Source organism: Ictalurus punctatus, chromosome 7 (genome assembly GCF_001660625.3).
Source record: "Ictalurus punctatus breed USDA103 chromosome 7, Coco_2.0, whole genome shotgun sequence".
In the NCBI taxonomy this organism is placed as follows: Eukaryota; Metazoa; Chordata; class Actinopteri; order Siluriformes; family Ictaluridae; genus Ictalurus; species Ictalurus punctatus.
The window spans coordinates 33542849-33567787 of NC_030422.2; the positions used below are offsets into that span (position 1 = coordinate 33542849).

A 24939-nucleotide genomic window follows, 5' to 3' on the forward strand; every position below is an offset into this window, starting at 1 on the left:
TGTGTGAAAGTCCCAGGAGATCAGCAGTTTCTGAATACTCTTCTGGCACAAACAACCATGCTATGGTTAAAGTCACAGAGATCAGACTTTTCCCCATTCTGATGTCTGATGTGAGCATTACCTGAAGCTCTTGACCTGTATCTGCATGATTGTATGCATTGTGCTGCTGACACATGATTGGCTGATTGGATAAGTGCATAAATGAGCAGCTGTACATCATGTGCAAATGTTTCTATTAACGTGAACGTTAAGTGTACATTGTTTCCGTCTCTGTGGTGTTATTTTAATCATTTTTTTGATTGGCGAAGTTATATTTGTGGCAAGATCGGTTGATGGTAGATTGTGCTTTAAATAATTCAAAAACAAATTCGTTCCACCACTGCTTCGACTACTTTCTGGCACAATTAACCAATTCATCAAATCTCACAGGGATTATATTTGGTATATATCCTCATCCACTCATGGAATTAACTCCTGGCTCGACCACTTATGGAACAGAATATTCTGCCGGGGGATTATGAGAAGAGATTTGGCAACCCCCAAACTCCAGTGCAGCAGGTGGCGGTAAAACACCTTTCAGTTGTCAAACACCTTAAGTAGAAGAAGAAGCAGAAGACGAGATGATCATCTCTACATGAAAATATCTTTGTATTTCTATGTTCTGTACAAGATTTTCTTTCATGAGGTTTACAGCAACAGTTAAATCTGAAGGTGTTTAAGAAAAGCTGGTTACTGTGGCTGTACTTGGAGAGGGTACCTATGTTCTAACTAGATGCACCAAGAGGTAAGTTAAAGTGAAACTGGTGCCAGATGCATCAAATTCCTTCTGTACAAAGGTCAAACTAAAATTGGCTGAATTGTGACAAGTTACTTTATATTTCATAACCGTTAATGATTTGTTTATAGGTATAGTAAATAAGACAATTCAAAGTGGCTGTGTTTAGTTTCATAGTGGTGCTTTTTACCACTTTCGACATGTCAAGACGTTCATGATGTTGGATTTTATTCCTAATTAAGGGTTGGCCAGTTCCCCCACTCAGGTCTCCCCTATCATATTACATCTAGCACCTGTTTACTGAAGAAAACATGTACTAAAGACAGAATTCCTTACCTGTTTAAGGTAGTGTTCAATTAGGTTGTATTGTGTGTTCAGTGAGTTATTGTAGTCCAGATATGATGATGTCTGATAAATATAGTAAACTATACTACATAAACTATAGGTGATAAACCAGAAAACATGATTGGTTTTGAGTAATAATGTTGGTAAAACATGGGAATAAACGGAAGTGGTGACGAGCTCCCTTGGTTCATATGCTTTGATAGGACCTGTTTGATGGTAGCTTCTGAAACACGCAGTTATCCAGATGCATGGGGTCAGTAAATATTTTCTGGCTCTGTGTCCTTTCTCTGGAGGTGATGAACAGTTCAGTGATGTCACTGAGTGGGCACCCCATGATCTTCTCAGCAGTACAGATGGTATTTAATAGTTTCTTGGAGTGGTACACAAAGAGGAGAAGAACCACACAGTGATGGAGGATGTCAGAATGCTCTCAGTGATCGTTCTATAATTCTGAACCATTATTTGGTTGAGATATATTTTGTTTCCTCAACTATCTTAGAAAGTACATCTTCAGGAAAGTAGTAGTAATAATAATAATAATAATAATAATAATAATAATAATATTATTATTATTATTATTATTATTATTATTATTAATAATAATAATAATAATAATAATAATATTATAATTAAAGGGGTCATATCATGATTTTTAAACATTTTTAACGTTCCTTATTTTGTTTATTGGGTGTAATAGAATAGGTTAACATGCTTTAATGTTCAAAAAACACATTATTTGTCACATACTGTACATTATTGCATTACCTCTATTCCCAGGCTGCATGAAACGCTCGATTTCTCCAAAGCAGTTGTGTTGTGATTGGCCAAAAACCTCAAGTGTGCGTCATAAATGTAACCCCTCCTGGGGTAGCTTCAGCCTCCAAGGCTTCTACAGCAATTCTAAGCTCCTAAGCAACATGTCGTCGCCTTTACCATATATGAGGTCCAAAATTGGTCGTATATGTATTTTTGTCACATATTTTGGTCGCATATGCTCTTGAAATTTAGTCTGTGCGACCTCAAAATATATTTGGGAGTATTTGTGTGAATGCAAATAATTGTTGTGGTGCAACATGTTTTCATGTCTTTACAAAACGTGCACTAATTATTGCTCAGTATGTGCCTGCTGTGAGTGTTGAGTTTTTGTCACACGTGAATTGTAAACCTGCTTTTCCCCATTATGTAAATGCTATATTATGATCAAGTTAACAAAACTCCTCAACACTCACAATAGCTGTTGTATATTTTTTGGTTTGCTTTTCAAGGAAATTAACATTGGAACCTGAGAACCTTTCTGCAAAGTGTGCTGTGGTTTATGCATGTGAAACGCTGCTGGTGTGAAAGCAAACGCGGCACTCGCGCCTCAAACTGCGCACTGCTTTCTGCTTCTGCCCTGTTCCTGCGCGGCATGCGATGCTTTCACGGCATTGCGTTCACTGTGGAACAGAGGTTGCAGGTAATACTGCATTCACCACTGAATCCACACATTTTAAGCGCAAGTGGTGGTGTTTTTAAATAAAATAAATCTGTTAATATATACATAAATTGCAGCTATGGTGGTTTCAGGAGTAGCCTTCATGTATAGCCTACATTTTTCTCTCCCAGATTCAGGAAGCTGTCCTCCATAAAATGCGTTGTGCACAAGCAAACATTTGGGTTGTACTGCTCAGGACCAGCGTTATAAATAAACAGTAACCACTGATTCCTAACTTCGTCCGTTTTCGGAAGGCTAAACAAAGGGGTTTTGCTTTCACGATGAAACACGCAGCATCTCCACGACATGGCGTCTGAATTCACTGAAGCTTCGCCTTCTTTCTCCGTGCCTGCCTTTGGGCAAGATTATGCTAATAGTGCACGGTGCGATGTAGACGTGTTGTGGAAGTAATATCTGGACTTTGAACGACCTGTTTTTGGCAGGTCTGGAGCAGTGTTCTCTTTTAGAATAAAACCCTTTAGGGGAGACTATGAGCTTTGTGACTTTGCAGATCTTATACATGCACAAACAGACACCTCATACACCCAAACAAAAGGAAAACATTAAAAATCATGATATGACTCCTTTAAAGCTGCAAGAAGCATATTTGGGGGCCAAGCACCTAGACAGTTGTTGCCAATCACAGGAAAGGAGAGCCATAACTTTAGGCAAAGGGATTCAAGCATGACTTGTAGTTTCACTAATGAGGTGTATTGTTTGACCATGGACAGTGGTGGAATTCTTTGACTATAGGAGGAACGGTCTAGAGTAACAAGTGGGCAGCAGGGTGTCCTGGGTGAACTGTTAATGTTTTTCTTCTTGCAATTTATATAAGTGTGCCATTTAAAAACATCTAAGGTATTTGTTTTTTCTCATCAGTTTAGACCTTTCCCCCCACTTTGTGCAAGTTTAGATGGGTCTCAATATGATGTGAATATCACATGTCCAGGTTGGTCTGAAAATAATGCATGCCAAAATTGTGTTGATGTTGATTGGACATAATTTGTAGTGGGAAAACAGTTTTTGACAAAATCCAAGATGTTTTTTTTTTTTTTTTTTTTTTTTTTGCATTTGCTAGCGTGATACAGGAAAACAGTTTTGAATATTCAAATTCTTTTTTTAAGTTTTATTTAGACAGATCTCAAGATGATGTGAGCCAATTGTGGTGAAGATTGGAAAAAATTTGGAGGAGTAGCAAAAATGGAAGTTATATGTAAGCATTTTAGCATGCTTTGTAACTTTTGACCCATAGGTGGCACTGTCACTAAATTTGTTGCATAACCTCTGGTCATGGTCCTGAAGTTACGTACTAAATTGTATGTCAGTGCACAAAGTCATTGCTGAGATACAGCCTCACATCCGGTTTGACAGCTGTGCTATCAGATTTGTTGGCCCATTACAGGCAAACCATAATATTCCAAATTCATTTGATGCCTTGTGTGAGGTTTAATCTGATGATGATGCCTGCCAAATTTGGTGATGATTGGACAAAAGTTGTAGGACAAGTAGCATAAAAACTGTTTTGGACAAAATCCAAGATGGTGGAAAATCTAATTAGGTGGAAATAGAGGTCATATAGGTTGAACTCATCTCGACCCAGGGAATCCAGGTATGCCTGGCTTTTAAATTTTGGACACATGGTTCAAAGATTATGACCATAAACATACTTCAAAATTAGGCCCAAATTTGACCCAATGTTGGCACTAGAGCATTGGCAGCACTTTGCCCAAATTTTTCAGAATGTTCCTTAGAGCCTTCCCAGTCAGCGTACCCAATTTCACATCTTTTTACAAGATGGCTCTATGGGCTGTCATAGACACCCTAGCCAGAAGATGAAACAGAATAATAATAAATATAGCTGCAAGCAGCAATTACCAGGCCAAGCACACAAACAGAAAAGAAGTTGATGTGTTGATGTGGGTGTTTTTAAACCAGTGTTTTAAAATCCATTGACAGAATTACTTATAATGCTATAAAATAGCTTTTTAGCTGTTCCAAAATGGTGCAGGTACTCTTAAGTCATGATGGCGATACTAAGTTTGGTCTGAATTCATATAGCCTCATGTCCATTTCGGCGTGCTCGCCATTTAATTCATTTCATTCATCCAAGAACACTTTGGTTTATCATAAAGCTTATAATTGATTATAAGCTTTATTTGTGGCATTTTATGGATACTTTTATACAATTGAGCAGCTGAGGGTTAAGGGACTTGCTGAAGGGCCAAGCAGAGGAAGCTTGGTAGTGTTTATGACCTTCCAATCAGTAGTCCAACATCTTAACCACTTATCTACAACTGCCCAGAATTTAATAACTTACATTTTTAAGATTGAAATTTTGATTCCACTGGCAAGGACCCTAAGGTTATGGTCCCGATGATCCATACCAAGTTTCTTGCTGTGTCACGGGTAAACGGTTTGCTATATCAAAGTTCCATTCAAACGTAAAAGCTACTATAGCACTAGGTGGCACTGGAGTGAAACTTCTTGGGTACATTCAGGGAATGGTCCCAATACACATAAGTTTGCTTTATGTTGCCTTAAATTATGCTTTGCAGAGATATGACTTCGGAAACTATATTTTTCTTTTATGGACACATTGTGGGAGAATGGTTTTCACTATCAAAAATCCATCTGATAAATTTTATGCAGACAGGTCTTGGATATTTGGATATGATCCAAATTTGGTGATTTTGGGTGTAATTTGTAGGAGGAGTAGCGAACACATTGATTACATTCGAGCATTTTCTAAATGTCATTGTAACATTTGACCTCTGGGGGAATTGTATAAAATTTGTTTCATAGCCTCAGATCATAATCCTGAAGACATGTACCAAGTTTAATGACAATGCGTAAAGTCGTTAATGAGATACAGCATCACTTCCTGATTGCGACTTCATCGCCAGATTTGTTGGCTTTTTACCATCAAGCGGTTTCGAAAATCAAAATTCCATTCAATAAAGTTTGTGTGGATTAATCTGAAGATGTTATGAGCCAGGTTTTGTGAAATTTGGACAAAATTTGTAGGGAGAGTTGTGTAAAACAGGGAGAGTTTGTTTCAGCAAAATCCAAAATGGTGACACAGTTAAAAAGTTATGGCCATAAACACACTTTGAAATTTGGCCAAGGTTCGACCTGTTGGTGGCACTACAGCTTTCGGAGCTTGGGGCCCAGATTTGGTGTATTTGTAGCTGAATGTGTCCTGAAGCTGTGTGCCAAATTTCACAACGTTTTATCACATAGTTCTATGGGCTGCCATAGACACCATAGCGAGAATAATAATAATAATAATAAGCAAGATCCATAGAAAACAATAGGTGCTTTGCACCACTGATGCTCAGCCCCTAATAGCAAAAGTTTATTTTCCCAAAATATAAAGTAATCAGTTATTACAGTGCTGTTACCTTGACCAGGATAAACTCTCAATTCTGCCTCCATGAAAGTATAATCCACCAACTGCTCTCCTGATTCATTTGAAAGGTAAACGAAAGCTAAAATGGCTGCCGTAAAAGCAGCAGCAGGCATGAAATCCCAGATTTGGGTAGACCAGGAAACAAAAGAAGACTTTTTGGTGGCTCAGAACTTTCTGGCAAACTGTCTCCCCCTCCTGAGGTGTTCGGCACCTCAGGAGGGGGAGACATCCCTAACAATAATAATACATAGAAAAATGTAACAGTTCTTTATTCTACTTTAGGATAATGTTGCTTTGTATTTTTCATGTTATTGACTTCCATTTTTTTTCTCCCTAGAGACAGAAGAACATGATGCCATCAAGAGACTCCAGTAGTCATCAAACGACTGCTACTATTCTTTGTATTATGACCAGTCAAGAACAAATACACACAGAACTTCACATCTGCTCATATTGTGGGAAGAGTTTTACTCACCAGAGTAGTTTACAAACACACCAGCACATTCACACTGGAGAAAAACCTCATCAGTGCTCACAGTGTGGAAAGAGTTTCAATCAGAGAAGTCATCTCCGGCTACACCAGCGCATTCACACAGGAGAAAAGCCGTATCACTGCTCACAGTGTGGAAAGAGTTTTGCTGACTCAAGTAATTTCCAACAACACCAACGAACTCATACAGGAGAGAAACCATTTCTCTGTGTACAGTGTGGAAAAAGTTTTACTCACCAGTGTAGTCTCAAAACACACCAGCGCATCCATACAGGAGAGAAGCCGTACCACTGCTCCCACTGTGGGAAGAGTTTTGCTGACTTTAGTAATTGTCTACAACACCAACGAACCCATGTAGGAGAGAAATCATATCCATGCTCACAGTGTGGAAAGAGTTTTAATCTAGAGCGTTCTCTCCAACAACACCAGCGCGTTCACACTGGAGATAAACCGTATCAGTGCTCACAGTGTGGGAAGAATTTTAATCACAAAAGGTCTCTCCAGCGTCACCAGAGTATTCACAGAGGAGAGAAGCCGTATCACTGCTCACAGTGTGGGAAGAGTTTTAATCGAGAGAATAATTTCCAAACACATCAGCGCATTCACACCGGCGAGAAACCTTATAGCTGCTTACAGTGTGGAAAACGTTTTACCCAAATAAGTGGTCTCAGAGCACACCAGCGCATTCACACGGGAGAAAAGCCTTATCACTGCTCACAGTGTGGGAAGGGTTTCATTCAGAGAAGTCATCTTCAGTATCACCAGCGAGTTCACACAAGATAAAAGTCGTATCACTGCTCAGAGTGTGGGAAAAGTTTTACTCACCCAAGTAATTTCCAAAAACACTATTCACATGAGAGAGAGAAGCTGTGTTAGTGCTTCATGGGTAGCATGTTTGCCTCACACCGCCAGGGTTGAGGGTTCGGTTCCTGCTGCGACCCTGTGCATGCGGATTTTGCATGTTCTCCCCATGCTTCGGGGTTTCCTCCGGGTACTCCTCCAGTCCAAAGACATGCATTGTAGCCAATTGGCGTGGCCGTAGTGTGTGTGTGTGTGTGTGTGTGTGTGAGTGTGATTGTGCCCAGTGATGGATTGGCACCTCGTCCAGGGTGTACCCTGCCATGTGCCCCATGACCCCTGGGATAAGCGGTATAGAAAATGCATGGATGTACAGTGGTGCTTGAAAGTTTGTGGACACTTTAGAATTTTCTATTTTTCTGCTTACATATGATAAAACATCGTCTGATTTGTCCTAAAAGTAGACAAAGAGAACCCAGTTAAACAAATGAGTCCTCAGAAATTATACGAGTGAAATGAAATGAATCCTCATGCCATGATACACTCCCACAAATGTGTTGTGAAGATCAGATTTCGATAGATCCCTATTCTTTGTCATCCCACTGATTGATATCACCTGAGTCTAATTTCACTCTTTGTCTACTTTTAGGATTTGTGTGAAAATCTGATTATGTTTTTAGGTCATATTTATGCAGAAATATAGAACATTCTAAAGGGTTCACAAATTTCAAGCATCGCTGTACTTATTTAAGTTGTTTTAAGATGCACAAGTGTACCAAAACCGAGCCATAAATAAAGCTATAAATCTGCTTTGTGACCATGTCCATTGTTAAATTGTTGAATTGAATAGCTGTGAAACAGTGTAGTGTTTCCAGTATAATCTCATCCCCTACACCAAGATATGGAAGTTTCTGTTGTGGTTTATTTTCATTTATCTTCAGACATTATTTCAAAGATATCTTGAGACTTTATTCACCAGATTCTACTGGAACAATTTACACTCCATAGACCCCCAAAACCTTGTAGCATTAGAAGTGACACATTTTTTTCCCCTGGCACAGCAATTACTCAATATCTGAATATCTGACTCTGGACAAACACCAGGAGCTTGACATTATAGTTTAAGCACAGTTTAATGTCCTGGAAGCTGGACATCAAAATCTTCCCTTTCATAGGTAAAACCATCAAATCTATTCATGTTATTAATGTACAATACTAGCTTTCCCCAGCCTACTATAGAGGAATCACAACGTTTTAAGTTGTAAAGGCTAAATTGTACAAAATATGGTGAACTCTGAAGAATTTGCTCTTAGTCCAGTCCAGTAGGTGGCAGTAGAACACTTTTCAGCTGTGAAACCACCTCAAGGAAAAAAAAAAAAAAAGGTGGCGAAGACCTGCAGGTTCCTTAACTGCTGTAGGATGTTCACCCTTTAAATGTAGTAGTTCTTATCGACTATTTCTCAGCTTTAACAAGCCTCTCAATGGACAATATTCATCAAGACAATATATGAAATATGAAATTCTTGCAAGTTTATTCAGAATCCACAACATGCAGTTAGTCCTGACATGTTTATGGGTAACAGCACCTGTGGGAGCAGAGGGTAATGAAACTGTTGATGCATGGCTAAACGAACTTGAAGTCACCCAAATATTAATATTCAGGTCCCATTAAGTACAACTGAGGTACAAACAAATATCCAAGCATATAGTAAAATGAAGTGGCAAGAGAAATGGGACAGACAGTCCAATTTCCCCCACAAATAGTGAGAAAATCATACATGCATTTGTTACGTCTAGATTCAACTACTGCAACAGTGTTCTGGTGGCTTACGAATGAGCTCCATTAAACACTTACAAAGAGTTCAGAATGCAGCTGCAAGAATGCTGACCCATACCAGTCTGAAGAATCATATCACTTCGGCACTTTAAACACTTCACTGGCTACCTCTGTCTTAAAGAATTGATTTTAATATCCTGTCATTAATTTTCCATGTCTTCATGGAGGTGCTCCACATACCTTTGTTATATGATCACTAATTATACTCCTGCTGGATCACTTACTGTAGGTCATTCAACTGCAACCTGCTGGTTTTAACCAAAACATGGCTGAAAAGTGGGGAGTTGGCCTTTAGTCACTACGGGCCTAAACTCTTGAACTTCTCTCCCTGACAACCTACATACAGTTCATTCAATTAGCACATTTAAAAAGTATCTTAAAGTGCATTTGTTCACTGGGGCCTTTCCTCAAACCAGTTAATTTTTCATACTTGATTTGATTTGTATTCTTTTATTTATTCTGTTTTATTTGCTTAGCATTTTATTTATTTTATTTAATAATACTGATTTTATATTTCCTGTATCTACTTCATGTCTTTTGTAAAGCACTTTGTAAACATTGTTTTGTTTTGTTTTTTAAACAAAGTACTATTTAAATGAAGCTTTGCTTACAAAGAAGTTAAAGGAAGGCATCTATACAGGATTCAAAAGCAAGTTAATACAGAGAGGATAGTCTGTAAAAAACAAAAAGAGGCTACGATTATTACTCGTCTTAGAATAGGGCATTCAGGTCTAAATCATTCACTGTTTATAGGAAAACATGAAACAGGACAATGGAGGAATTGCAGCCAAGCAGAGGCAGTGGAACATTTCTCTGTACAACATATGAAAATGAAAGATCTGAACTGGGTGTAATTAGCATTACACTGCAAAGTCTTATCAAAAAAAAAATTTAAAAAGTGGTCCAGGACAAGGGAAAGTTATTAAATTAACTTGTATAACAGGATTTAAGTTTGTGCAATATGTTTTCTTTTTAACCTCCTTTGCTGCTCCACACTCCTATCCAGGTGGTGGCAGTGATGCACCAAAAGCTGGTTTGCAACTGCAAATAAACCAGAGAAGAAGAAAAGGAGGTGGCGGAAGAAGAAAAAGCAGTCCTGCAGTTTTTCCCACTTGAAGAGTTGAGTTACATGTAACTATTTATGCTTGCATGTTTACAGTACAGTCTTTTCTGATCATTTTATTATTATTATTATTTTTTATAAAGAAGATCACTGAGGAGAATACATGTGTTGATCTTTAAATCGTGAGGTAAGTTCACGTGAATCTGATTCTCTGAGCTGCTTGGTGTTGGATAACTGTTACTGAATGGATCCTGAACGGATCTCTGCTTCATATATAATAGTGTCTAGTCCAGATAGCCGGCTTTTTACCTCTTAAATAAATCTTTTTTGTGTGTGAAAACGAGATACAAAACTCTAAATGGTCAGTAAACACCAGCCAGTGTTGCCAACTCTTTCCATGAGAATGTAAGCTACTGCATCCTCAAAAAGTCCCCAGTTTACACCATGGTTTAGTTTGTATATCAAAACGTATGGCGTGAAGAAGGAAGATTTTTGGAATCACACAATAGAATAGACTACTGTTTTATCAGGAAATAAATTGAGAAGGAATAAAACACAACAGGGAGTTCTGCAAAGGAAGATGATCCATGACAGGACCGTGTGATGCAGTTTGGATGGCCGTGACTACTCCCAAAGTGGATTATTTTCGTAGAACAGCACTTTCTGAAGTGTTTTATTCCTCTTATACTGTACCACACCAATTTGGAAATCTGACTCTCCAATCATTAGGTTGTTGCTCCGACATACTCTTTAACCAACAGACAAGTTCAACAAAAGAGCCAACAAAAAAACAGACACAAACATGAAATGTATCAATGGAAGATGAATGAAAAAAGAAATAAAATGCTCTGATGCAAAAACAGAAACAAGAGTTACATATTTCACTCACCACAATTACTGAAAAACCAATGGTAAAAATAAATAATATTGAACAAATTTAATAGCTCATTTTGGGGCATTGAGACAATACAGTATAGTATTTTTCATGATATTAGGTTCCTTTTTATTTTTGTCTTTTCTTACTAGAATATGATTCGCAAAAAAGACTCCAGTCGTCAGCAAAAGACTACGACCAGTCAAGAACAAATGCATACAGACCTTCACCGCTGCTCATATTGTGGGAAGAGTTTCACACACCAGAGGAGATTAAAAACGCACCAGCGCATTCATTTAGGAAAAAAGCCTCATCAGTGCTCACAGTGTGGGAAGAGTTTCAGGCAGAAAGGTCATTTCCAACAGCACCAGCGCATTCACACGGGAGAGAAGCCGTATCACTGCTCACAGTGTGGAAGGAGTTTTGCTGATTTGAGTAATTTCAAACAACACCAACGAATTCATACAGGAGAGAAACCATTTATCTGCTCACAGTGTGGGAGAAGATTTACTCACCAGTGTACTCTTAGAACACACCAGCGCATTCACACAGGAGAGAAGCCGCATCAATGCTCACAGTGTGGGAATTGTTTTGCTGACTTGAGTAATTTCCTACAACACCAGCGCATTCATACAGGAGAGAAACCATTTCTCTGTGTACAGTGTGGGAGAAGATTTACTCACAAGTGTAATCTCAAAACACACCAGCGCATCCACGAAGGAGAGAAGTCGTATCACTGCTCACAGTGTGGAAAGAGTTTTAATCTAGAGCGTGCGCTCCAACAACACCAGCGCATTCACACTGGAGATAAACCGTATCAGTGCTCACAGTGTGGGAAGAGTTTTAATCACAAGAGGACTCTCCAGAGTCACCAGAGTATTCACAGAGGAGAGAAGCCGTATCACTGCTCACAGTGTGGGAAGAGTTTTAATCGAGAGTGTAATTTCCAAACACATCAGCGCATTCACACCGGAGAGAAACCTTATCAGTGCTCACAGTGTGGAAAACGTTTTAACCAACAAAGTGGTCTCCGAGCACACCAGCGCATTCACACAGGAGAGAAGCCGTATCACTGCTCACAGTGTGGGAAGAGTTTTAATCGACTGGGTAATTTCAAACGACACCAACTAATTCACACTCAACTCAAAACACACCAACGCATCCATAAAGGAAAGAAGCCATAGCACCGCTCAAACCGTGGAAGATGTTTTAATCAACAAAGTACTCTCCAACAACACCAGCGAATTCTCACTGGAGAAAAGCTTTATCACTGCTCAGAGTGAGGAACGAGTTTTAATCAGTGACCAATCACTCACACAGGAGTAAAGCCATATTACTGTTCACGTTGTGGGAAATGTTTTAACTGGCTGTATGAAGTACAACACCACCAGCTAATTCACACCAGAGAAAAGTTTTACAGTTGTATATATTTTGAAATGAAAATGGATTTACCTATTTAAATGTACTGTGTGGTCAAAAGTATGTGGACACCAGACCATCACACACACACTTGTCCCCCCCGTATGGTTGCCACAAAATTACAACGAACACTATTGTGTAGATTTTGTGTAGATTATGTTTTTGTATGATGTAGTATTACAATTTCCTTTCACTAGAACTAAGAGGCCCAAACCTGTTCCAGCATGACAATACCCCTGTGCACAAAGCGAGCTCCATGAAGACATGGTGAGGTTGGAGTGGAAGATCTCAAGTGTCCTACACAAAGCCCTGACTCCAACCCCATGGATCACCTTTGGGACTTTTGAACTGGAATGCCTAATGCATGCCAGGCCTCCTTGCCCAACAACCAACCTCTCTAATGCTCTTGTGGCCGAATGGGCGCAAATCCATACATCCACGCTCCAAAATCTAGCAGAAAGCCCTTCCAGAAGAAACTGTTATAACAGCTGGGACACACTACACATTATATTCCAAATGGATTCGGGATGGTATGTTCAACAAGCACATATTTGAGCGATGGTCAAGTGTTTGGATGTATAGTGTACTTATAAGTTACACAAGTTTGCTAATGTTAACGTTAACATCCAGCTGAATATTCTGCTAGTAATGTAAGTGATCTATCAGTTTAAAGATCATGCATACATTTGTATTCAAAGTTTTGGCCACCACTTATATACACATTACATATACATATTTTGTTGATTTTTGGAAAAAAAAAAGTAAAGAAAGTTTTTCTGCAAATATTAAAGCACAGGTATATTATTCTGCTAAACATAAAAAGAAAACAGTCACAATTTGCTCCTTTAAAGCAGTTGTGTAAGTAAACATTTCTTGTTTCAGAGTTGAATCTGTGTGCATTCATTTATGGGCATCATTTTAAAAATGTCTCGACACTTTCGTCACCTGATTCAACTGGAACGATTTACACTCCATAGACCCCCAAAAATATGGAGTATTAGAGCTGACCGGTTTATTTCCGGGCACAGCAATTACTAAACATCTGAACATCTGGCACTGGACAAACACCAGGAGCTTGTCCTGTATATAGTTTAAGTGCAATTTTTAATGTCCTGAAAGCTGGACCTCAAAATCTTCCCTTTCTTAGGAAAAACCATCAAATCCTTAACTGATTTTCTCATGATCTTGACATAGCAAAAGTTTTCTTGTTATCATGACTAATTTCCTCGTGATCTTGACATTATTTGCAGGTATACTTAATAAGACAATTCAAAGTGGTTGTGTTTTGTTTCATACTGGTGACTTTTACCACTTTTGACCCAACACATGTCAGGATGTTGGGAATTTGTCATGGGGATTTATCTGTCCATGTTGTTGGATTCTATTCTTAATTTAGTCTTGGCTAACCCCATCCAAGCCTTAAAAAATAAAAATTCACCAAACCATTATGTCGGTTAAATGCCTGAAAAAAGGTCTGTGGTTAGCAGAAGCACAAGATATGTTCACGTTTTATACTACGCCATAAAATACATCAGTAATACCCCAATCGAGATTTTTAAAAAAAATGTTTACGTGCCTTGAAAAGATGGTTGCTAACAAGTGACTAAATGGGACTACATAATAACAATAAGTGACTAAATGGGACTACAGAGGTTGTTGCGGACATTAAACGTCATCACGCCGAACAGGAAAACTCTTCTACTACAGCCTCATTGTGTTTATACTCGCACTCTTGCAACTCAAACTTTCCAAATTGTAGATCTATCAATTTATAACATTTTCTAACAAAAAAAACAACAAAAAAGTTTTTTATTATTTATACTTATACAAAGAGTGAAGGGTTGTATCTTAATAAAAAAAAACAAAAAAAAAAAACAGATCACTTGGACCAGGGTTAAAGGATGATGTATATAATTTTTTAATAAAATCCTGAAACATCTTTTGAAATTATTTTTGTTATCTGATATTCAACAGTGTCATCAATAGACAAAGAGGATTTTTTTTAAGTTCACCTCGTTGTTTTTCTTCCAAATTGAAAAAGTATGCAGAGTTTTTTTCCCCGGCTTCTAGCAATATGGCCCTAGACCTAATACTTGGTATGATCCACCCTGTTTTATAAATGTAGTACACTCTCCTCCCCTCTCTCTTCTATCATGTCTTACTGCCACATAATCATATAAAACTAAATCTAACTGAGTTTCTAACCAAGTCTCTTCTACACATGTGACCTCTGGTTTTTCTCTTTTACTAGCAACAAATTGCTTAAAGTCTTGTGCGTTAGCCAATAAACTTCTTGCATTCCATTGCAAAGTTAGCATTAATATTATTACCAACCCAGGAATTCTCTTGACTTCCATGCATCCTTAGCTCATCATTTATTTCCTCCCACTTCAGTCCTATCATGTCTAAGTGATGTTCTGATGCTCTCACAATCACCTGAATCCTTTCTGTATTTGACTTTATTTCAAACATACTTATTACCCCTGCAACGAAAGTGACCAGTTTCTACTTCTCTATCCATGCATTCCTCTCATATTGTTGTTCATTTACTTTTCCTTGCTCTTAACTCCCTCCTCCCTCCTTATTCTGCTGTTTCTCTCCATCCAACTTAACTGCATCAACATACGATACCTTCTTTTTTTAAGTACCTCACATCCCCAGTACGCTACGCTGTGATTTCCTCCACAATTACAACACTTTGGTTTTTATATAGAACACACCCTTGCATTCTTTTTCTCCCCATTCTTACAACCTTAAGAACCTTTATTTTTTCCAGCTTTCTAGCCTTTTCCATTTGGACTTCATTATTACACCCAATCAACAAGTTCCCATCTCCTAGAATTCTAGAATATTTCACGTCTCCAATCTGTCCCTTAATGATTTTTGTTCATTTAACTGGGTCAGCTTTCTTTATTCCCTCCTCACCATCAAATCTAACAACTACATTTATTATACCCTCTTTCATTCTTTTCTCTCTTTCCTCACTTCCTTCACTTTCCGATTCTCCAATGCTGGATGTTTCTTTCCCCCTTCTTTCCCTTTCCTACATTTTCCCACTCATTTATCCTCCTCTCCTCTTCCTCACTGCAAACCATACTGTCACGTTTTCACTCAAAGTAAGTTATGGTACAACGAGCTAAACTGAGCTAGCATAAAAATCTGTGCGTTATTCTACAAAAATATATATAATAATAATAATTTAAAAAACAGAAGCCAGAGATAAACAACTATAACTAATTTGTACATCAACAATACTCATTGACATTAAAATATTTTATAGTCAGGCAAGTAAAGCAGTAAGTGGATTCCTACGTGGAAATATACTTATTAATTTGTTTTCCAAAAATAATAAACGAAAAAAGTGTGTATTGTAGCTTATTAATAAACAATTCTATCAAACTGCATTTACTGTGAAAGTACCGAGGCGGTGACGTCATTACATTGCCACTAATCAATGAGACCAGGTATGGGCGGGGCGACACATGTAGCCCCGCCCAATCCTGCTTTCTGCAGCCAGGTCTACTTGGGTAAAATACTTGGAAGATTTAGATTGACATTTAACATCCTTACCCACACTCCAGTCCAATAGGTGGCGGTAAATCACCTTTCATCTGTGAAACCATCTCAAATCCAAAAAGAAGAGCTGCAGCTGGAGGATTTTGGTTCATATGTAACATTGTCTAGTCACTTAGCTGGATTTTACCCTTTAAATAAGTAAGTATGGAAACTGATCCTGACAGCGTTGTTTGTTAGGAATTGTTAAAGATTAAGCAGCTAAGATTGTTTACCTCGTTTTACACTTTCCTCACTCAATAAGCATTAAATGCTGAAGGAGGAGGCCAAGCTGGCCTTGCTAAAATGAAGATGTTTCCAGAAAAATAGCAAGGAAAGGTTAAGTCTATAATCTGCGGATTAATTTTCAGTCTAACACACTAGAGGAAAGGATTAGTGCCAAGATAGATTTAGTGTGCGCCTAAATACAAGATCTGAAGAAGAATCCCTACTGGAAAGAATAAAATAATAATACATGCAGTTACAGTTAATCAGTTTCTAATTATTATTCAGCTCCAAAGCACCCAGTGTTTGTGAGGGAGAACTAATGAACCACAATTGGGCTGTTGCCATTTTAAGTGACTTCCCTGGTATCTTAGAGCCTGTCTTCAGAGCTGAACATGGCAGGATAATGTTGCTTTGTATTTTTCATATTATTCACTTCCATTTTTTCTCTCTAGAGACACCAGTAGTCATCATACGACTGCTGGTGTTCTTTCTATTATGACCAGTGAAGAACGAATGCACATGGACCTTCACCGCTGCTCATATTGTGGGAAGAGTTTTATTCACCAGAGTAGATTAAAAATGCACCAGCGGATTCACACAGGAGAAAAGCCTTATCACTGCATAAAGTGTGGAAACACTTTCAGGCAGAAAAGTCATCTCCAGACACACCAGCTCATTCACACGGGAGAGAAGCCATATCAGTGCTCGCAGTGTGGAAAGAGTTTTGCTCGACTTAGTAATTTCCAACAACACCAACGAATTCATACAGGAGAGAAACCATTTATCTGTGTACAGTGTGGGAGAAGATTTACTAACATGTGTACTCTCAAAAGACACCAGCGCATCCATACAGGAGAGAAACCGTATCACTGCTCACACTGTGGGAAGAGTTTTGCTAACTTCAGTAATTTCCAGCAACACCAACGGATTCATGCTGGAGAGAAGTTGTATCACTGCTCACAATGTGGAAAGAGTTTTTATCTAGAGCGTGCTCTCCAACAACACCAGCGCATTCACACTGGAGATAAACCGTATCAGTGCTCACAGTGTGGGAAGAGTTTTAATCACAGCAGGTCTCTCGTTCGTCACCTGAGTATTCACAGAGGAGAGAAGCCGTATCACTGCTCACAGTGTGGGAAGAGCTTTAATCTAGAGACTCATTTCCAGACACATCAGCGCATTCACACTGGGGAGAAACCTTATAGCTGTCCACAGTGTGGAAAATGTTTTACTCAGCACAGTGTTCTCAAAGCACACCAGCGCATTCATACGGGAGAAAAGCCATATCAGTGCTCACACTGTGGGAAGAGTTTTAATCGACGGAGTACACTCCAGTATCACCAGCGAATTCACACAGGAGAAAAACTGTATCACTGCTTAGAGTGTGGAAAAAGTTTTACTCACCCGAGTAATCTCCAAAAACACCAAGCTATTCACATGAGAGACAAGCTGTGTTAATGCTGACCGTATGGGACGATTCTTGCACAATTCAGTTGTTTGTGCTATACACCAAAGACATTTGGGTTAGAGAGTTTAGAATTCCAGCTTTTATTTCCTGGTATTTACATCTGTTTGACATTCCAAATTGTTGTATTGGTTATGACCAGTGTTCGTGCAATGCTTCTGATTGATTTTTCCCCCTTTTTTCAACTTCAAAATGGCTCGCTTTTCTCCCATAGACAGCTCCCTGATCATCATGTTGGCTTATCTTATTTAACAACAAATGCAGTCTTCACAGGGGAAACCCAGGGCTCGAAACATGAGTAGATGTTCAGCGCTATTAATTGCTTAAATAATCAATCTAAAAGAACACACCTGGATAACAAGTAACACGTTTCAGTCACATTTTCCAGTATTTTTGCTTGCCTATTGGGTGGTCTGATACAAAATGTGCTATGTTCTATGTCGTTCAACACATGTACATATAAATACCAATTCTAAATATATATAAATACCAATTCTCTTCTCTTATTCATCTTTTAATCTCAAACCCTAATGTCTTAAATCTACAATAATGAATTGCTTGTGCTGTTCCAATAGTTTTGGAGTGGACTGTGACACTGTGTTCTGGGCCTCAATAGTTTTGGAAGGGTGTTTGTTTGTTTTTGTAAAAACTGGATCCCAAAATATCTAACTCAGTAAATTGAAACAGTCTAGTCCGAGTCAGAGCAGTTTATCTAAGAATGGAAGTACAACATACAGTAGCAGAGATTGGAATTTAGCAAGTGGTGTAGTGCACATTCTGCATTGTGGTATATTAAATATGAAGTAGATCACATTTCTAATCCAGCCACCAAAAAAATGTTGTAATTTGTGTTCTAAATTAAAATTGTCTTCTAGATAAAATTAATTTAACGAGTTGAGGGGGAAAAAAGAGCTGGTAGCTTTTATTCCACTAGGGGGCAAAATAGAGCAATAAACTCAGGACAATTTGCTAAAGATATAATTCTTGATTATATAGCTTGGATTTTGACATACAATCTCACTGTAATTTATATATAAAATATGAATTAAGTCCATTTCATACATAAAATACCAATTAGGTCGATTTCAGTTCCAGGCTGTAACACGACACATTTCAAGATGTGGTGAAAACTTGTGCAAGACACTCTATGGTAAAACCATAATTTGAAAAATGTGTTCTTTTGGTAAAGAATTGCATTACATTATGCTACCATGTGTGTTACCAGGATCAGGCTCTGGATCTGAATTAATCTGATTCAGTATCAGACTGAGAGAATGGTTCATTTACAAAGTCAACTGCAGGGAAAACACCAAATAGTCACAGTGCCTTTTTTTGATTGATTGATTGCATTAAAGTGCTATTGGGCATAAAATAAGAAGATAATAGATTGATATTTAATGTCCTTCCCCCACAGTCCAGTCCAGTGGGCACACAATATATACAACACTTTTGGATTGGTAAAACACCTTTCACCACCTCAGATTGAAAAAGAAGAGTTGCAATTGGATGATTTTGGCCCATATGTAATAGCATCTGGTGCACTTAGCTGGATTTTACCCTTTAAATAAGTATGTAAATTGATTCTGACCGCATAAATAGATGTATTGAACTAATGTAGATGGAGTGGGAGTTGTGTAGCAAGTCCAAGCTCTAGTCCTTGGTGTTGTTTGAGGGTCTGTAGGGAGAAGCTCCTCCCTATTCATTCTATGTTGGCCTTCAGGGAACGGAAGCACTTTCCTGACCACAGCAGTGAAGAGTCTATTGTTCAGAATGCTGAGGTTCTTCACTATCTTCTTGGCCTTGGTTCAGCACTATTGCTGTAGATGAAATGGAGGTGAGGGAGCTCAGTGCGAATGGTGCGCTCAGCTGATTGCACCACCATCTAGAGAGCCACCTATCCTGCTTGGTGCTGTTAGGATGCTCTTGGTGTGTAAAAGTTCCTTGTCTTATTTGGGGGGTGGGGGGAGGGGGTTATGGTTTGATAACAGTGTGATAACCTAGTCTAAAAAAATCATGGTGTTATGGTATCACAGTACAAATTATAGAACAATACTATAGAGTGTAGAGTGTTACTGTATAGCATTGTATTGTTTCCAGTATAATCGCATCCCATGGAAATTTGAGCAACTCTGATTCATTTCCCCTCATTCCAGTCCAGTAGGTGGCAGTAGAACACCTTTCACCTGTGAAACCACCTCAAATTGAAGAAGAAGTAAAAGAGGACGAGCAGGTTTTCTCGCTTGGACAGCTGTTCTATGTAACTTTTCTGCTTGAATGTTTACAATACAGTCTTTACAGCGACAGTTCAATCTGATCCAGTTTAAAAGAAAGAAGATCACTGAGGTGGATTCATGTGTTGATCTTTAAATCCTGAGGTAAGTTAAAGTGAAAATGGTTCTCTGAGCTGCTCGGTCTCAGCTAGAACACTGACTGGATCCTAGATGGATTTCTGCTTCATATCTAATAGCGTTTAGTGCAGATAGATGATTTGTACCTTTTAAATAAATAAGTATTTATATAAATCTGATCTTTAGGAATTCTAGTTTTATCATTTTCTTGACATTGCTGATGAGTAGACAAGTTACCTCAGCAAACATTTCGCTCATCGGTTAAGCATTATTATCGACCCTGGGTCTTCACAGTGTCGGGTTTATGGACATACACAACTCTGAGTGACCAATTAACACAGCCAGCTCGAGCCTTTAATAGTCCTCAATATCGACAAAATATATTACTAGAATGCATATGAAACAATTAATTACATTTTATGTGTATAATATAAAATTATACTTTGGATAGGAAACACACGCATGTATCTTGAACTTAATTAACAGGTTAAACATACAAAAATAGAGAGATAATATATACATTTGTGTGTGTGTGTATGTGTATATATATATATATATATATATATATATATATATATATATATATATATATATATATAAAATATACACATATACAGCGGGGGGAAATAAGTAGTGGATGTAGCAACATTTTTTCCAGTAAATATATTTCCAATGAGGCTATTCACATGAAAATTTCACCAGACATCAGTATTAACTCAAGAAATCTGTAAATATAAAGAATTCACAACATTAAAGTCCATAAATGAAGTTATGTGTAATAAAGTGGAATGACGCAGGAAAAAAGTATTGAACATGCCAAGAAAAAGCAGTTCTCCAAGGCAAGGTAATACAGGGAACCAGCTGAAATCCGTAAGTAAGTATACTCCCTATCTGTGTAAATTAATAACAGCTGGGTTAATAAATTGATGGTCTATAAAAAGGCTTTTCGTTACCAAGGTGTCACACAAGAAACATCTCTCCCAACAGCTCTCCCAAGACCTTCACAACCATATTGTTGCGAAACATATTGATTGAATTGAATACAGATGTATTTCAAAACTTCTGAATCCTCCAGTAAGCACCATTGGGGCCATTATCCACAAATGGAAGCAACATCACTCCATCATCAACCGGCCACGTACAGGAGCTCCTCACAAGATTTCTGACCATGGAGTCAGAAGAATAGTCAGAAAAGTAGCCCAAGAGCTAAGGACCACTGGGAAAGAGCTCCAGAAACACTTGGAGGCAGCAGGTACCATCGTCACAGAGAAAACAATAGGCAGTGCACACCACTGCTCACGCTCACCCCACAAGACTCCATTACTAAAGAAAAGGCATGTCGAAGCTCGTTTAAAGTTTACTACAACTCATTTGGACAAGCCTATGAAATACTTGGAGAATGTAGTCTGTTAGTTGAGAGCAAAATTGAACTTTTTGGCTGTTATACTACACGCCATGTTTGGAGAAGAAATGGCACTGCACATCACCCTAAAAACATTACACCAACAGAGAAGTGTGGAGGTGTAAGCATCATGGTGTGGGGCTGTTTTTCATCTCATGGTACTGGCAGACTTCATATAATTTGAAGGAACGATGCATGGAACCCTTTACTGGGAGATTCTTGAGAAGAATCTGCTGCCATCCACCAGGATGATGAAGATGAGACGTGGGTGGACCTTCCAGCAGGACAACAATCCAAAGCATACAGCAAAGGAAACTCTCAGTTGGTTTCAGAGGAAAAAAAATCAAGGTGTTAGAATGGCCCAGTCAGTCACCTGACTCGAATCCAATTGAACAAGATTTAAAGACAATATGTTTAGAAGAACGGGCCAAAATCACACCTGAATACTGCTGCCCATTAATTTCTTCATGCTTTTTTCCTGTGTATTTCTGCTTTATTACACATAACTTCATTTATGGACTTTAATGTTTGGATTTCTTTATATATGTGGATTTCTTGAGTTAATACTGATGTCTGGTGAAAATTTCATATGAATAATATTTGGAAATATATTTACTGAAAAAAATGTTGATGCATCCAATACTTATTACCCCTACTGTACATAGATAAATTAAACAGTTCTTTATGGGGCATTAGGACAAAATTAGTTTGTATTTTTCATGTTATTGACGTCCATTTTCTTTCTCCCTAGAGACAGAACAAAATGATGCCCACAAGAGCCTACAGTAGTCATCAAACGACTGCTAGTGTTCTTTCTATTATGACCAGTCAAGAACAAATACACACAGAACTTCACGTCTGCTCATATTGTGGGAAGAGTTTTACTCACCAGAGTAGTTTACAAACACACCAGCGCATTCACACAGGAGAAAAACCTCATCAGTGCTCACAGTGTGGAAAGAGTTTCAGACAGAAAGCTAATCTCCAGCTTCACCAGCGCATTCACACTGGAGAGAATCTGTATCACTGCTCACAGTGTGGAAAGAGTTTTGCTCAACTTAGTAATTTCCAACAACACCAACGAGTCCACACGGGAGAGAAACCATTTATCTGTCTACAGTGTGGAGCAAAATTTACTAACAAGTGTAATCTCAAAAGACACGAACTTATCCATACAGGAGAGAAGCCGTATCACTGCTCACAATGTGGAAAGAGTTTTGCTGACTTGAGTAGTTTCCAAAAACACCAACGGATTCACACAGGAGAGAAGCCGTATCAGTGCTCACAGTGTGGAAAGAGTTTTTATCTAGAGCGTGCTCTCCAACAACACCAGCGCATTCACACTGGAGAAAAACCGTATCAGTGTTCACAGTGTGGGAAGAGTTTTAATCACAACAGGTCTCTCCAGCGTCACCAGAGTATTCACAGAGGAGAGAAGCCGTATCACTGCTCACAGTGTGGGAAGAGCTTTAATCGAGAGTGTAATTTCCAAACACATCAGCGCATTCACACCGGAGAGAAACCTTATCAGTGCTCACAGTGTGGAAAGAGTTTCACCCAACGAAGTGGTCTCAAAACACACCAGCGCATTCACACAGGAGAAAAGCCGTATCACTGCTCACAGTGTGGGAAGAGTTTTAATAAACAGACTTGTCTCAAAGCACACCAGTGCATTCACACAGGAGTAAAACCGTATCACTGCTCACAGTGTGGAAAGAGTTTTAATCGACAGGATACACTTCAGTATCACCAGCGTATTCATACAGGAGAGAAACCATTCATCTGTGTACAGTGTGGGGCAAAATTTACTCAGAAGTGTAATCTCAAAACACACCAACGCATCCATACAGGAGAGAAGCCGTACCACTGCTCACACTGTGGAAAGAGTTTTGCTGTCTTGAGTAGTTTCCAAAAACACCAACGTATTCACACGGGAGAGAAGCCATATCACTGCTCACAATGTGGGAAAGGTTTTACTTACCCAAGTAATCTCCAAAAACATGAGACCATTCACATGAGAGAGAAGCTGGGTTAGTGTTGACCGTGTGGGATGATTTTTGTACAACTGTTTGCTTTTACTTTGAACAGAGATTTTCTTGTTTATTAGAAAAAGTTGGATTTATTGTAAAACTTGTTTCGGGTACTTGTTTCGGGTGTTGTCACTGTTTCTGGGCCTGCCAGACCGACTTTTCTAGCTAAGCTAGTTTGGTGTCGCTAGCCAAGGGGAGGCACAACTAAGCTATCATTTTATGAGTTTAGCTGCAACAGTGCCATGCAACATACATTATCTTTCCTTATGCTCTGCTGATAATAGCAATTCCTATATGAGGATGCTACTTATTGATTTCAGCTCAGAATTTACAGCTGCTCATACTGTCACTTTAGAAAAGTTGATAAACAAGCTCACACATCTTGGCATCAGTACCTCCCTCTGGATAATGGACTTTCTCACAGACAGACCATAGTCTGTGAAGCTCAGCAAAATGACTTTGTCCACCCTCAGTCTGTGTGCTGAGCCCACTACTCTACTCCCTGTATACTCATGACTGTGTTCCTGCTTATGGTTCTAACACCATAATCAAGTTTGCAGATGACACCACAAAGGTTGGCCTTTTTAGCAATCATGAACGGCTTACAAGATGAGGTCCAGCACATGGCAAAGTGGTGTGCCAATAACAATCTGACCCTCAATAACCAAAGAATAACCTACCGGTTTTTGGCACAGGTCGTGGAGCGACTGGGTTTGGTGGAGGATGGCAAGGGACTTGACGATCTTGGCTAGTGGGGGAGGCTTCCATGGCAGTATCTGAGTCTTCCCCAATTACAGTTTTTGTCACCACTGTAGAACCTTGGTGTGTAAATGTGTGGAGGAAGACCTGGGAGACAGTTGGAATTTTAAGAGCTCCACAGTCAAAACTCAACAAAATCAAACCAACTCAACAGAAACCCATGTCCCCCAATATATTTTTTTTCTGAAATTCTATTAATATCTAAAATATAAACGAATCAGTGATTTTTAAAGTGCTGTTATCTTCACCAATATAACCACCCAATTCTACCTACATAAAAGTAAAATGAACAACATTCATTCATCCTCATCTTCCAAATCATGACCCTCACCCTTTCACTGCTAGCTTTTTTTTTTTTTTTTTTTTTTTTTTTTTTTTTTTTTTTAAACCAGGTGGTCCAAAGTAATTTATAGAGGTGAAATTATTTATAATCGTACTGCTCGGTGTCACCCAGATGAGGATGAGTTCCCTTTTGAGTCTGGTTCATCTCAAGTTTTCTTCCTCATGTCATCTCAGGAAGTTTTTCCATTTGCCACCGTCTCCTCTGGCTTGTTCATTAAGGATACGTTCAAAAAATTTTATCTGTATTTCTATAAAGCTGCTTTGTGAAAGTGTCCATTGTTAAAATCGCTGTATAAATAAAATTGAGTTGAATTGAATAGCTGTTTAAC

The 24939-nt window shown here is 38.6% G+C and overlaps 2 protein-coding genes across 2 annotated transcripts; both read left to right on the top strand.

The window, feature by feature from the left end:
• Window positions 1-600: 600 nt before the first annotated feature.
• Window positions 601-8113, top strand: LOC108267102 (zinc finger protein OZF). Its single transcript, XM_017471069.3, has 3 exons — window positions 601-784; window positions 2386-2576; window positions 6341-8113. The coding sequence occupies exons 2-3, from the start codon at window positions 2436-2438 to the stop codon at window positions 7274-7276; spliced, it is 1077 nt and encodes a 358-aa protein (XP_017326558.2). The 5' UTR covers window positions 601-784; window positions 2386-2435; the 3' UTR covers window positions 7277-8113.
• A 2013-nt stretch (window positions 8114-10126) lies between these two features.
• Window positions 10127-24927, top strand: LOC108267104 (zinc finger protein 585A). The gene is made up of 6 exons (XM_053681868.1): window positions 10127-10378; window positions 11218-12248; window positions 14736-14760; window positions 16074-16198; window positions 16717-17715; window positions 22233-24927. Exons 2-6 carry the CDS (start codon window positions 11221-11223, stop codon window positions 23512-23514), a joined length of 3459 nt encoding a protein of 1152 aa, XP_053537843.1. The 5' UTR covers window positions 10127-10378; window positions 11218-11220; the 3' UTR covers window positions 23515-24927.
• The last annotated feature ends 12 nt before the right edge of the window (window positions 24928-24939 follow it).

What these genes read in the sequence shown, in the direction of transcription:
- LOC108267102 (XM_017471069.3), top strand. Translation starts at nt 2,436, where the DNA reads ATGCATGTGAAACGCTGCTGGTGTGAAAGCAAACGCGGCACTCGCGCC. An exon ending in CTGTGGAACAGAGGTTGCAG is followed by an intron (nt 2,577 to 6,340) that starts GTAATACTGCAT and finishes TTTTCTCCCTAG; the next exon opens with AGACAGAAGAACATGATGCC.
- LOC108267104 (XM_053681868.1), top strand. Translation starts at nt 11,221, where the DNA reads ATGATTCGCAAAAAAGACTCCAGTCGTCAGCAAAAGACTACGACCAGT. An exon ending in CATAAAGGAAAGAAGCCATA is followed by an intron (nt 12,249 to 14,735) that starts GCACCGCTCAAA and finishes CTCTTTTACTAG; the next exon opens with CAACAAATTGCTTAAAGTCT. An exon ending in ATTCACATGAGAGACAAGCT is followed by an intron (nt 17,716 to 22,232) that starts GTGTTAATGCTG and finishes TTCTCCCTAGAG; the next exon opens with ACAGAACAAAATGATGCCCA.